This window comes from Mus pahari, unplaced genomic scaffold, assembly GCF_900095145.1.
Source record: "Mus pahari unplaced genomic scaffold, PAHARI_EIJ_v1.1 scaffold_11946_1, whole genome shotgun sequence".
NCBI lineage: Eukaryota > Metazoa > Chordata > Mammalia > Rodentia > Muridae > Mus > Mus pahari.
The window spans coordinates 3,949-18,639 of NW_018392462.1; the positions used below are offsets into that span (position 1 = coordinate 3,949).

At 34.2% G+C, this 14,691-nt stretch overlaps 1 protein-coding gene across 1 annotated transcript in view; it reads left to right on the top strand.

Moving 5' to 3' along the window:
• Positions 1-8,247, top strand: part of LOC110315047 (vomeronasal type-2 receptor 116-like) — a gene marked incomplete at its 5' end in the record, with an annotated part of 12,059 nt that extends 3,812 nt beyond the window's left edge. The window contains 4 exon segments of the mRNA XM_021189209.1: positions 15-107; positions 4,827-4,950; positions 7,345-8,210; positions 8,212-8,247. Of these exon segments, the coding sequence (XP_021044868.1) occupies positions 15-107; positions 4,827-4,950; positions 7,345-8,210; positions 8,212-8,247 (1,119 nt within the window).
• Between the last annotated feature and the right edge of the window lie 6,444 nt (positions 8,248-14,691).

Consider the following 14,691-nt stretch of genomic DNA (forward strand, 5'->3'; position numbering starts at 1 on the left):
GCCTGAGGGTTAAGATGAAGATAGGAAATTTCAATCCGTATTTTCCTCATGGTCGACAATTGAACTTATATGCAGACATGATTGAGTTGGCCACAGGAAGTAGAAAGGTGAGTATGATCTAATTTATTTATAATACACAGAAGTTAACACTGTCAAGTGGATACCCTCCAATATATTGAAACATTTTGTAACTTCTGAGGCTAATTTCTAGTCTCCTGTATTTTGTATTTTTTTATATTGACATATTTTACTGATTCTTTGGAGATTTCATAAATGCATAAAATATAACTTTTTACCTCAGAATCAGTTTCTGAAATTTAATGAATATAAAACTGTTCTTCACCACTGTTTGGTATTCTGTCCTTTAAATGAAACAAAATTCTCTTCATATCTTTGTTGTTATTACACAGTAATCTCTTCCCTTACCNTAAAACTCTGGAGCAGATGTTAAGAGTGAGACTAATGTTACAGTGATGAAACACTGAGAATCATAATTGGTAATCTTTGTCATTAAACCCAACAATTTTTTACAGTGTAATAAAAGGACGCTTACCAAGGTTACTAATTGACACAATTACAGAAATTCATATTGACAGAAACATCACTTTTAATAAATTTCAAGAACCAATTCACACTTTGGAGGAAAATGAACAAAATATCAAAGGAACATATTGTTAGCACTAGAACAAAAGATAAAAAAATCAATATTAAAATATATCAAATTCAGCAAGTACAGTAACAATACAAAAGCATGAAATAATTTCCAGTTATAACTGAACATTTTTGTTAATTCATTTTCTAAATGAAATCAAAGACAACAAGGCTGGTTTAATTTTTAAGGCATTCCAAGGTAAGGAGACTCATTCACATATAAGAGGATAACGTATCTTTATAAAAACATGGAGGAAAACTTTATGATGTTCAAAAAATAAAAAAAGAAAATTAGCTGTATATGGAACAATTTTTGACAAAAGCACTTACCAAAGGGACACAGCACATAAGAGAAATATCATTCTCGGGGAACAAAGAGAATTTATGAAATTGTCATTATTGTTTTAAATATAGGTTGATATTCTCACAAAATATACCCTAAATACAGTTTCCCACCTTCTATTAGGATGTGATCATTCTCAGTTTTGCATGCAAATATATAAGAATTAATACTATTTCCTTTCCACCTGCCTCTCCCCGCAGATCTACTCTCTGTTGATCATCAGAAAATAACAGGCTTTTATGGGAGAATAATAAATTAAAAAAGGTAAACAAAAACTAAGACATCATAATAGGACAAAATTTTTGTAACACATTATGGTAACTAGACTTATGAAATGGAACTAGGAGAAAGGACCAGGAAATCCTTCTTCATATCTCTTATGAATATTAATGTTAGAAACATGAGCTGCTGATAGACAATTGAGTGATGGTTATTCCATTTTAATAATAAGAATACTTTATCGTTAAAAATATAATTCAAACTGTAAATTCTATAGTTAGAACACCTGGTATTATTGATGTCACATACTTATTCCAAATATGCATGTGAGTGTATATATACACACATATATATATATATATATATATATATATATATATATATATATATATTCGGATGGTCGTTGAACTTACTACTGCTGAACTGAAAAAGGTATTCTTTGGACAAAAGGATGTTATATGTCATTGGGAATTCTCCATAAAATCCCTGAAATAGATTGCCCTTATCAATGCCAGCCAAAATCCAAAAATCTGTAGTCAAATAATTTTGGTACCTTCTTTTATAACTGATTAACCATAACGCAATTCCATAATGCAAAGGAAACTGGGCAAATTTTTATGACTTCCCAAATGCCCTGTTTTCCTAGCTGGAAATCAATCATATGTAAACTGAATATCCTCTGGCCTTGGGAGCATAAGGGTGAAAATAAAATTACTTTGACATTTCTTTCCATATTATACTAATTCTTTGCCCGCCCTTGAATATTCCAGCTATTGTAGACAGGATTTCTTGAGGTTTCTGGAATGTCTGTTGCCTGCAAATATATCAGATTTAATAATCCTCCACAACTGATGATACCCCTTGATTGCTCATTCTTTTCACTACTTTAGATTTTTGTAAATTCTCTATTCATTCAGTCAGAAAATTATAACTTTTTGGAGTTGTGCTACTTTAACATATTTAAGGAAGCACAACTTGACCATAACTGTGAGTTAGATACACGTCATATGTTCCCATGATGCATATTGCATGGACATATAAAGAATCATTTATCACAGTGTACTTTAATATTTTATATGAAGAAACAGTAAGTAAATAGCAAGACTATAAATACAGAAATTAATTACTTTTACTCTTGTGCCTTGAATCAGGCCTGATATGTACTAGGAGTTTTATAGAAAAAGATTGCAATCATACTCCTAACATTCAAATGATATACTTCTCATAAGAGGCTCAAGACAAAACAAAGCAAAACAAAACACTCAGTGTTCATTTTCAAGTGGGATATCATACCTCTTTCCTTGTTTCTCATATTTAAAGCATCTGTGCATAATGACTCCAGGGAAAGTAGTAATGGAGAATTTTCTGTTGTTACACATACTTTCTCACACATTCAGAGCTGTTGTTCTGGGATTTCACTGGCTGGAGCATCCCACAATTTTTTTTGTATCTGTTTGTGGTTTTTGTTTTGTTTTGTTTTGTTTTGTTTTTAGATTTTTTGAGACAGGGTTTCTCTGTGTAGCCCTGGCTAACTCTCTATACCAGGCTGGCCTCGAACTCATAAATTCACCTGCCTCTACCTCCCAAGTGCTGAGATTAAAGAATGCACCACCATGCCTGGCTTCATCCCCCAGGTTTTGTGAGGCAATCTTAATCAGTGCTCTATGTTGGATTTTCTTCCCTTTCAAATTTTTCCTCTTCTAGGTCATACTTTACTAGAGTTGTGCTCTAAGAAGTGGTCATACTGAGTTATGTTACAAACCTCTATCTTAACAGTGAGCAAATTAAGACATAATTAATGTGTACATAAGATAGTTCTAAAAAATAGTATTTTATAGCTGTATTCATGATGTCAAATTAGGGTAACAATTTTGAAAAATTATGATAGTTGTCTGAATATGATCCTATAACTTACCATGTCTATATGAAGTATAAACTTATTATCATTTGGCTCTTTCAACAACCTTAGTGCCATTAGCTTAGCACAGGTAGACCCACACAAACATTTTCCTGTATTTGCCCTTATATTATTGTGATAACTTTTGTAGGACTGAAGATTGAACCTACTGCATGTGAGGCAAGCAGCTCCCCATGAGCTATACAATTCGTCTTTTTCAATTTTTTATTGGATATTTTATTGATTTACATTTCAAATGTTATCCCTGTCTCCATTTCCCCCACTGTAAACACTCTAACCTTAACCACCCTTACTGTGCTTCTATGTGGGTGCTACCCAAGACACCTACCCACTCCTATATCACCACTCTAGCATTCTTCTACACTGTGACTTCAGGCTTTCCCATGAACAAGTTCTTCCCGTCCCACTGATAGCTAGAAAGGCCCTTCAGCTCCTTCAGTCCTTCCCTTAACTCCTCCATTAGCATCAAAGCTCTCAGTTTGATGGTTGTCTGTGAGCATACATATTTGTTTATGTCAGGATCTAGCAGAGCCTCTCAGGAAACAGCTATATCATGCTTCTGTCCGCAAAGAGCTTCTTGGCATTTGAAATAGTAACTGAGTTAGGTGACTGTATGTGGGATGGATCACCAGGTGGGGCAGTCTCTATGGCCTTTCCTTCAGACTCTGTTCCACTTTTTGGCCCTGTATTTCCTTCCTTACTCTCACTCAAAATAGTCTTTAAAGTATATCAAAGTGGTAAAATAAAGTTAAATAAATCCATAGGGAAAAAGGGAGAAAATGTATCCTGATCTTCATTGAGAGTATTAATCAACTGATATTTCACGGAGAGACTGTGTTTCAACCCCCGTTAAAAACCTGGGAAGAATTTGTCAAATCTTCAATTAACTGAAAACCCTCTAAGATTTATCCAGCTTTTTATAGTATTTGCGGTCACTATAGAACATTTTGACCTCATAAAGCACTCCATAATCAAAGTCACTAGACCTCAGTTTATCATTTACAACCTCTTTTAACCAGTGTCTGCATATTCTGATGTTTTTATATACAGTTTGTCATACTTTGCAATACTCTATTACTCAGGGTAGCAATTGTTATCTGTGATTTATGGACATATATTTCTGTTTCAAATTTCTTCAAATACTAAATTACTTCTCCGTTGTTTTCTTTAAACTTTGATCACAAGCCAACAGAGGAGGAAAGTATGAATTGAAATATGGGTTATAGTCATAGAAAGACAAGTATGGATATCTGGAAACTCGAACTAAATCATATATCTTGAAAAAACACTACTTAATAGTCAACTGCCAACAATAAAAGACCACTCCCATATCAATAAACAATTAAGAAAATGCTTCAAAGACATGAGGACAGGCTAGTGTTGGCTGAGAAAATATCTCAATTAGAGTTCCCAATATTGAAAATAATCATCTGAAATGCATCAGATTGCATTCTCCTTTGTTTTTGCACAAAGATTACTATCATCAACTTTCCCCAGTTATTAGTCATTCAGAAACTATCCGACATCTCCTAAATATATTTCCAATATTCAGAGCTTTTCAATAAAGAATGGACAGAGTGGAATGTCAGTCAGTTGGTGTACATAAAATAAGCTATTAAAAACTTAATGTGCTAATATAAAACATAAAGGAAATAACTAAAACTCATTATCAATATGTGTCTAACTTTTTCTCAGATGCCATTCTCTGTGTGCAGTGCAGATTGTGGTCCTGGATTCAGAAGATTGTCGAAGGAGGGAATGGCAGTCTGCTGTTTTGTTTGCAACCCCTGCCTTGAAAATGAAATTTCTAATGAGACAAGTGTGTGTTTGCTGCTCTGATATATCTTCCAAACATATATTCCCCTTGTACAACACACCTGGATAACGAAGTTAACTAAAAGACAACTGGAAACATAAAAATATCACTTTTCTAATTTACTAGGACTAGATATAAATATAATTAAACAAATCATGCCAAAAATAAACAATCACATAAACAAAGAATTATAACTTATACCTTGACCCACATAGTGACTCATTACTAATTCATGGCAGATTATTTTTCACAAAAAATACTTTCAAAAATAAAAATTCAATGTGAGGGAATTCTTCACAAGATTTTCCCAATAATTACTCTATTGTAAAACTACATGCACATTAGTTTTTTGTTACAATTTTTTAAAATGGATCAATTTTGTTGTATTTTATGAATGTACATGTCCAACATATCTATCCCAGGTACCTATAGAAGCCCTTTTAGAACTGAATGTAGTATCAAACCTTTTGGATTAAGTCATGAGAATAGGAGGTACAAAATATTCATTATTCTGTTAGATTAATGTAAAAGACTAAAGTAATTGCACATGCAATTGCTGCTAATTATGTAATGTTCAGAAGGCCATTTTCAAGCCAGATATGATATGAATCTAGGAAATGGGGGATAAGAGTTGAATCAAAATGTAGAATATACTAGGAAACTCATATTGAGTTCATTACATATGACAACCATTATTAAAATAATTAGGGTGGGCAAAATGAAAAAAGCTTATGGTTAGCTTTTCAATAATTTTGCCTATATAATTCATTCTATACAATGAATTATAATTATTAAAAGACATATTATGCCTGTGAGATGGTTCAACAGTTAAATCATTTGTTGCTAAAGCTAATTTGTTGATGCATGTAGTCAAACCAAGCATCCTACTCAGAAAATATATTTTGAAGACAAACATTTGAACTTGCATTGTGATCAAAAAATATAAAATATACTAAAATTGTTTTAGATGAAGAAAGCAAAGAATTGATACTTAATATCAAATATTATGTCAACAAAAACTCCATAAAATATTAATTGCTTTTGTGTGTGGAATTGGTAACACGTGTACAATTATATATATGAGCAAAAAATATCTCTGTCATTACTCTTATATGCACTAGTGAGGCCCCTGACACTGGTTCTGGACATGAACCAAGTTGTCTGTGAGAGCAAAATATTCTATTTACAGCTCATCTAATTTCTTAGGCTTTTGGGAAACGTATCAAATAATAGCTCTGCACAAATTCATTTTTTGCATAAGAATTCTGAAAACCAAGGAAGCACATCCACATTCTCTGAAATGACATGAAAATAAAGTGCAATTACAATCTTAGTTCATAGTGTTGTCATGGTAGGTATTGCCACTTAGGAATGGGAAACTATTGCTTAAGACAAACCACCTGGCTTACCACTCTTGATAGAAGATTCCTCTGTTATCTTGCTCATTCAGTTTCCCAATACTGATTTCATCCTTGAGTACATTCACAGACACTGTGTCCCCTAGGAATGAAGATGAGACAAGGAAGAAAGTGCTTAGTATTCCAACTGAAGAAGGAATCAAGGTGAAGTACTTATTAGTAGAAAGTGTCTAGAGAAGTTATTTTTTCCCTTCAAGGCTAATATTAGTGAAGCTCATGAACTATTACCAGATTTTTTGATTACTTATTGCCAAATGAGGATAAAGCTGAGGGTTAATTGCATTAATGATTTCAGCTTTTCAAATATTAATAGTTTATTACCTCTCATTCTCTAACTTCTTATGTCTTAGTGCAGGGATCACTTACATTCACTAATACAACTGTTACTTTTACATGAACACACAAACACACAGATATATGTTTGTATATATGCATATGTATATTTAAATACCTTGCCAACAGTATTTAATATAGTGCTNTTTTTATGTCAATGAGTTTGAGATATTGAATACTTGAGTTCTTATTACTAGGTATTCTCCAAGTACACATCAAAGTCTCATTGTGTCATAGGGAATCAACTCAATAAACAATCATGCTCTCAGGAAACATAGAGTGTCAAGTTTTGTATTTGTAAAGTATACCCAACCACACTGTGGTTTATGAATAAACTCTGAATCCAAAAATCTGCTTGATATAAGCATAGAACCACAAAATAGATTAGGAAATCTTTGCTTTCTGATATTATTATAAATGATAGAGTCAACAAAGGTACATAGACAAAGAAATAATTGCATTTTTTATTTTACCTCAAATGTTTTTAATCATTACAAACTGAAGCAATGCTGTCCAGCAATGTCCATTAAATTACATTCTTAGCATCAAAGGCAACATTCAAAGGCTTCTTCCAACACCCTTACTAGAAATACCTTTTCAATAAATTCCTGAAGCAGCACTAACTAAATTTTCCTTTTGATATCAGATATGGATCAGTGTATGAATTGTCCAGAATACCAATATGCCAACACAGAACACAACGCATGCATTCAAAAAGGTGTGATATTTCTAAGCTATGGAGACCCCTTGGGGATGGCTCTTGCCTTAATAGCCTTCTGTTTCTCTGCATTCACAGCTGTGGTACTTTGGGTCTTNGTGAAGCACCATGACACTCCTATTGTGAAGGCCAATAACAGAATCCTCAGCTACCTATTACTCATGTCACTCATGTTCTGTTTTCTCTGTTCCTTCTTCTTCATTGGTCATACTAAGAGAGCAACATGTATCTTACAGAAAATCACATTTGGAATTTTATTCACAGTGGCTGTTTCCACAGTTCTGGCCAAAACAATCACTGTGATTCTGGCTTTCAAAGTCAAAGAACCTGGAAGCTGGTTGAGGAGCTTCCTGGTGTCAGGAGCACGCAAGTATATTATTCCCATATGTTTCCTATTACAATGTACTCTGTGTGCAATCTGGCTAGCAGTTTCTCCTCCCATTGTTTATATGGATGAACACTCTGAGCATGGACACATCACCATTGTGTACAACAAGGGTTCAGTTACTCCATTCTACTGTGTCCTGGGATACTTTGCCTGCCTGGCTCTTGGAAGATTCACTGTAGCTATCTTGGCCAAGAATCTGCCTGACACATTCAATGAAGCCAAGTNCTTGACCTTCAGCATGCTAGTGTTCTGCAGTGTCTGGGTCACCTTCCTTCCTGTCTACCATAGCACCAAGAGCAAGATTATGGTGGCTGTGGAGATCTTTGCCATTTTGGCATCCAGTGCAGGGATGCTTGGATGCATCTTTGCACCCAAGATCTACATCATCTTAATAAGACTAGACAAATTCTATCCAAAGGGTCAGGGAGAAATCATATATCTGAACACATAGTTCATGAATTATGTTAAATATTAAGTTGGTACATAACTGTAACTTGGGTTACAGTGCATGCATGTATCTAGTTTTGGAATCATTCTCATTGCTTCCTCTAGTTATGTCTAGAAATATCACATCTACCAATCTTGTGTACATTCTCCATAACTTCTTTCGCCATTTACTTGATTTGATTCCTCTGAAAGAAATAAGGTTCTCAAGTTATTATTAAAATTTTTTTCATCATTTTTGCTTTCATGGCTATTTCTCTCCTGTTATCTTCCAATAAAATTTTGTTAATCACTTGAATCTATGACCTTGTATAGAAAGTGAAACTGTGGATAGACATGGCTAAAAATAAAAATCATTATTCAAATCAATCAAAGAAACCCACCACCTAAATAATCAAAAAATATGATATCAGAACATATTTTCTTATTTCCAATAGGAGCATATACATGATGGAATACTGTCTTATTTTTTCAGCAATCGTTCAATCTTTTTTCCTGTAGTCTAAAATGTTTTTTCTGCTCTAAAAACAAAAATGTTATATTCAACATTTGACAGAAGCTGAGTAACCCTGTAGTTGAATTAGGGGACTGATGTAAGAAATTGATGAGGAGGGTGACCAATAGGATGACCAGCAGTCTCAATTACCCTGGACAACCAAGATCTCTCAAACACTATGCCACTAACCAGGCAACATTCACCAGGTAATTTGAGGATCCTGAAACATACAGCATAGAACTTCCTGGTCTGGCCTCAGTGGGAAAAGACATATCTAACCCTAACAATCTTGAGGTCACAGTCATTGGGAAGGTCTGGGGGTTGGGAGGTTTGGATATCCTATTTGAGATGGTGGAGTAGGTATGCAATGAGGAAGAATCGGGGGGCAGACTAGGAGTGGGATAACTACTCAACTGTAAAAATAAGATTAAATAATAAAAAAAGAATAAAATAAGCTTGAAGATACGATAACAAGCTATTATCATTTAGTTATACAAGGGATAGGTAAAATTACTGACATTGGCAAATACCTAATTTTTCTCAGAGACTAGCCTCAGTTTCCACTTCTGATGGAGGTCCTAGACTCAGAAAATTTTGAATAGATGGAATAGGACTCAAAGGCTTTGATTATACTCCTTCTTAGAAAATACCATTTCCAAAAACAACATTGAATGTTTGCAGCTGCACTAAATTCTTCACATTCCTCCACTTTCCTTCCAAAATTTCACGTTGAATGTTTCTATAATGCATCATCATGAACCAAAACTATTGCTTCCCTAAGTTAGTCTTCACAGAAATATGATCATTAACAACTCCACCTTCTTAAGAATTTTAATATGCAGGAAGGTCAAAGTGAGAATGCTTTAATCCTGTTTGGAAGGGGGAACAAAATAATCCTAGGACACAGAGAGGGACGGACACTTAAAGGAAACAGAACTAACTCCAGTGTTTCTGGAGGGAGGTGCTAGAGAGAAGTCTAGAGAACCTGGAGAATAAATTGAAAAGTGCAGTGTCCAGGGGAGGGAAATGGGTGGGTCCTCTAGAAAGTACTAGAGATCTGAGAGCTGAGAAACTACTAGGACTCAATAGAGGTAACCTTAGCCAATTACCCAAAACTGGGGAGTGATAGGTCAAAGAATCCATCTTCAGTAGACAGACATGGCCTCAAGTAGTGGGACAGGGTTATCAACCCAGAGTCAAAATTTCTGACTACTAAATTTTTCTGACTAAGATTTTCACAGCCAAAAATGGAGAGGAGACTGAAAGAAAAGTCGTCCTCTGTGTGGCCCAAGCTGTGATCTGTGTCATGGGGATTGGATGAGGAAATAAGGCCTGGCACTATTACTGACACTATGATGTGCTTTTAAACAGCAGCCTATCATTGATGTCCTCTGAGATACTGTACCTGCAACTGACTGAGATACATGCAGATACTTACACCCAACCATTAGACTGAAATCAGGAACCCCTATGGTTAACTCAAGATATGGATTTAATAAGCTGAAGAGGAGGACGTACCCATAGGATGACCAGCAGACTCAAGTGACTAGGTCCTCTTGGAAATCTCAGTGACTGATATACCAACCAGGCAGCATATANAGGCAAGGGCCACAGATACTATATAGAAGAGGTTTGTCATTTCTGGCTACAGTGGGAGAAGATGTGTCTAATACTTGGGATACTGGAGGCTCCAGAGAAGAGAGACACCCCATGTAGGGGCAGACAGAGAGGTTAGTTAGCACTCTAAGAGAGCCAAGGGGAGAATAGGAATGGGATGAGGAATTGTGGTAAAGGAAATGGGAAGTTGTCTAATGGACTCAATGTACATTTAAAAAATTGAAAAGAAAAAGGCAGAAAGGGAATAGACTGATGGAACACCTGATTAAGTATTCTCAATTTCAAAGAACTTAGTTTAGAAAAAACAAAAACAAAACAAAGCAAAACAAACCTTTTTGAGAATCACAACCCTCTACTCTCTGTTATTAACACTTCAATGTATCTTCTGCACTTTCCTGGCCTCCATACATACTGCATTAATGTACACAGACACACAGGTTTGCAAAAACACATACAGAGAAAATACAAATAAATATATTTTTAAAAAGAATTGTTATCCTAGATTTAAAGTAGTAAGGCAGAAAGAGTAAATTATAACACACTCTAACTTTATGTTTGTTAACTCCTTCAGATGAAAAGGTAAAGCTTATTGAAATTGGAGTGCCATATCAAAACCAAAACCGGACAAACCCAAAAGCCAAAATATAAAAAAAAAATTCCACTAAATTAAAATAATACATCAGAATTGAAATATGCAACAACAACTTCAACAACAAAGACATAAGGTGTGGAGCCTAAGGAAGATATGAGAATCAGAAACTCATACATTACCACATAAAAAACATTCTATTAAAAATTTGAAGCTGGAAGCCATAAGACACACATACATATGTGCGTGCATGCGCGCGCGCACACACACACATACACACACACACACACACACACACACACACACAAAAGTATGTTTGAATATATTTATGTATGTATGTATGTATGTATGTATGTATGTATGTATGTATGTATTTATGTATGTATTAGATAACAGTATTGAGGCTCAGAACCCAGATGGTTCATTTTCAGACACGGTCCTCCAAAGTTGCAATTTGGTTCATTTCCTCTGCCCTGGGTACTGCTGGCCATCTGGTCTAATATTAAGAATACTTGGCTTCCTTGGTGAGTCTTCTTAGGAGACTTCCATTCCAAGATTGTTATGAATCAGCATTGCTTCAGGAATAGACAGAGGGTACATGTGCACATCTACTTTCAGTGCCAGGACCTCATGTGGGGTAGATCATATAGATTCCTCTTGTCTAAATCGCTGTGTTTTCTAAAATGTCAATGCTGTTGATGTAGAAGGGATTGTTTCCTTGGGTGGTGTCCTCCATGCTCTCGGCTGTTACATTCTTTTGACACCATCTGCCATTGTGTTTCCTGAGGGGTGAGAGCAGATATTTAACATAGACATCTGTTTTATACTTATTTTGTTACTGTATACATATTGTCTGGGTGTTGATCTCTTGATTAATTTTGACTACAGAAGAAAGAAGATACTGATGTATGCCTTGCAAGGCATGAGCATATGGGTTTAACAAAATGCCATTACAAGTTACTTTATTATTCTTTTGGGAACAGTAGGATTTGGTTTTGTAGATACCTGGTCTATTTTCTATCTCATACTTGATCATCCAAAAAGTGTCTCCTTGGGGAAATTTTGTGGATTGTCCACTCACATAAATCCAATACTGTTTGTTTATTATTCACACAAATTTTCTGCCACCATTGCCCTAGCTATCTTGTAGGCAGGGCAACATTACAAATCAAATATTTTACTGATGTTTACTTTTCTTCTACCATCCAAAAATCTTACTGTGTCAATGGTTAAGAACAGAGGTTGAAGCCTCTTTGAGGTTATACGCCAAAATACTCCATGTTCAAACAGCAATGTGATGTTGTCTTTAGCCATGTACCATCTCAATCAGATTGTGGAAGTCAACCTCTAATTTTCTCTTTGCCTGAGAAATTGGTAGATTCCCATGGATTCACTTTGGCAAACAATTTAATTAAATATCACCTATATCACTACTCAAAGTGCTGTTTAGCTGCAAGAACTGGCCCTCTGGGGCTTTGTCTACATTATTACTTAGTGATTCCACTGAGACATATAATTTAGGGACATTCTACTGTAATAATGTCCCATAATTGTACTTTAATTTGAGCTTTTAATCCAAACAATTCTTCCTTTTCCCTTTCTCCCTTCCCCACTTTACAATTCCTCCTCAAAGTGGTTTTAATTTTCTGTTCCTTTATGGCTAATGGTATTTAACATTCTTGTGTTTTGTTGGTCAGTCACTTAAATTTCAATTTCTGAGAATATTAAGTCTCTTAACTTTGAACAATCAAACCAAATTGTTCCTTGATAGTAATTCATTCTGTAGAGTAAACAAGATCATTTGGCCAGCAGGTGGCTATGGTTCCTTGAGTATTTATCAGACCTTATATTGAATATTTATGAAAGTAAGTTGGAAATGCCTGTAAAACCTAATCATACATTTTCTACTTCACTGAAAATTTTACATACTGTAGGGACAGCATTACAGTTCTCCTCAATTATGGTCCTAGAAGATTTTATTACCAGGTATAATGAATCATAAATATTATGATCTCAACAATCCTTTTATTCTTTTATACGATTACTTTTTCTTTAAAAAGAAAGTTTTACATTTAAGTTTTAGTATGATTCTCCATAGTTCTGGGCTTTTTTCTAGAATCAAAGAAAAGAAGTGACACACACAGAGAAACACATATGCTATCACTAGTAATGCATGTTACCTGAAATTAAAATTAATTAGTATTAGTATTCATAAACATTAATGTACACAATTTCCCAACAATGTGAAAAATATCTTCAAAATATAGTTGTAAATTCAGAATTCTTTATTCTTGTACATATAACAAATTTTCTCAGAAACACAAATAGGTATCAGCTGATACTAAAGGGAGAGAAATGGTTTTTCAAATATATAGACCTGAGAATCAAGCTGAAGTAATCATTTTAGTACCAATAAAATAAATGAGCAACCAAATTTAATCCAAAGAANAGGGAAGGATACTTTATACTTGTCAAAAAATGCATCAAGCCATCCTTTAATTCAGAGTATCTCAAATGCAAGGCCATTTATGTAAAATGCAAGGGTGAGGAAAATGAATATTAATAATGCCTAAATAAAATCTCAGACACACACATTAATCTTGGGAGATTTCAACATCTCACACTCACCAATACACAAGTCATCAAACTATTAACTAAATGTAGAGATGAGAAAACTATGTGCTATTAGGAATCAAAAGTGTCCAAAAGATACTTATAAAAATATTACTCAAAAACAAAAGAATATAGCTACTACTTAAAACCGCAAAGTACCTTCTACAAAATTAACTATCAACTTTTTGGCAAAGAATATTTCAGCAGATGCAAGAAAATTGAAATAATTCCTTGTATCATAACAGAGAAGCATAAATTAAAACCAGATTTCAAGATCAATAGAAACAGAAAAAAAAGCTCTACCAACACATGTATATTAAACAATCTTCCAGTGAATGAGAAATGTGCAAAGAAATAAAAAATAACCTTTCTAGAATGCAATTAAGATGAAACCACAACACTCCCAACATTTTAGGACATAAATAAATCTTTGTGAAAATTAATGCTAATAGCATTAAATCCATCATATATAAATTGGAGAAATATCCAAATAGCATATCAAATGCAGAACTGTAAACTCTAGTAAAAAAGAAAAAGCAAACCCACCAAAGAAGATTATAGACCAGGGGATAATCAAACTCAGGGCTGATATCAATTAAACAGAAAACAAAAAAGAGAGAGCAATACAAGAAATTAAGGAAACCAAGAGCTGGTGCTTTAAGAAATTAAGAAGATTGTAATACTAACTAAAAGGAAACAAGACACTTTTCCAGTCAACAAATCAAAAATAAAGAGGGAGACATCATAAGAGAAAATTGAGAAAAACAAAAGATTAATTAAGTTTTCAAGAATCATTAGTTACTTCAAAAGCCAATAATCCAGAAAACTGGAATATCTCCATGAACAGGATGATTTTCTTGAGAAATATGAACTATAAAAGGCAAATAAAGGTCATATAAATTATCTAATTAGTTGTATAATCCCTAAGGTTATAGAAGCTGTCATTAAAATCACCCAACCAAAANATAAAATCTCAGTGCCAGATGGATTTAGCACAGTATTCTTCCAGACTATCACAGAAGAAATAATACCATTACTCCTCAAACAGTTCCACAATATAGAAACAGAGGTCTCATTGCCACAACCTATGAATTTCTCATTGCCTGAGAATTTGCTAGATTCCCATGG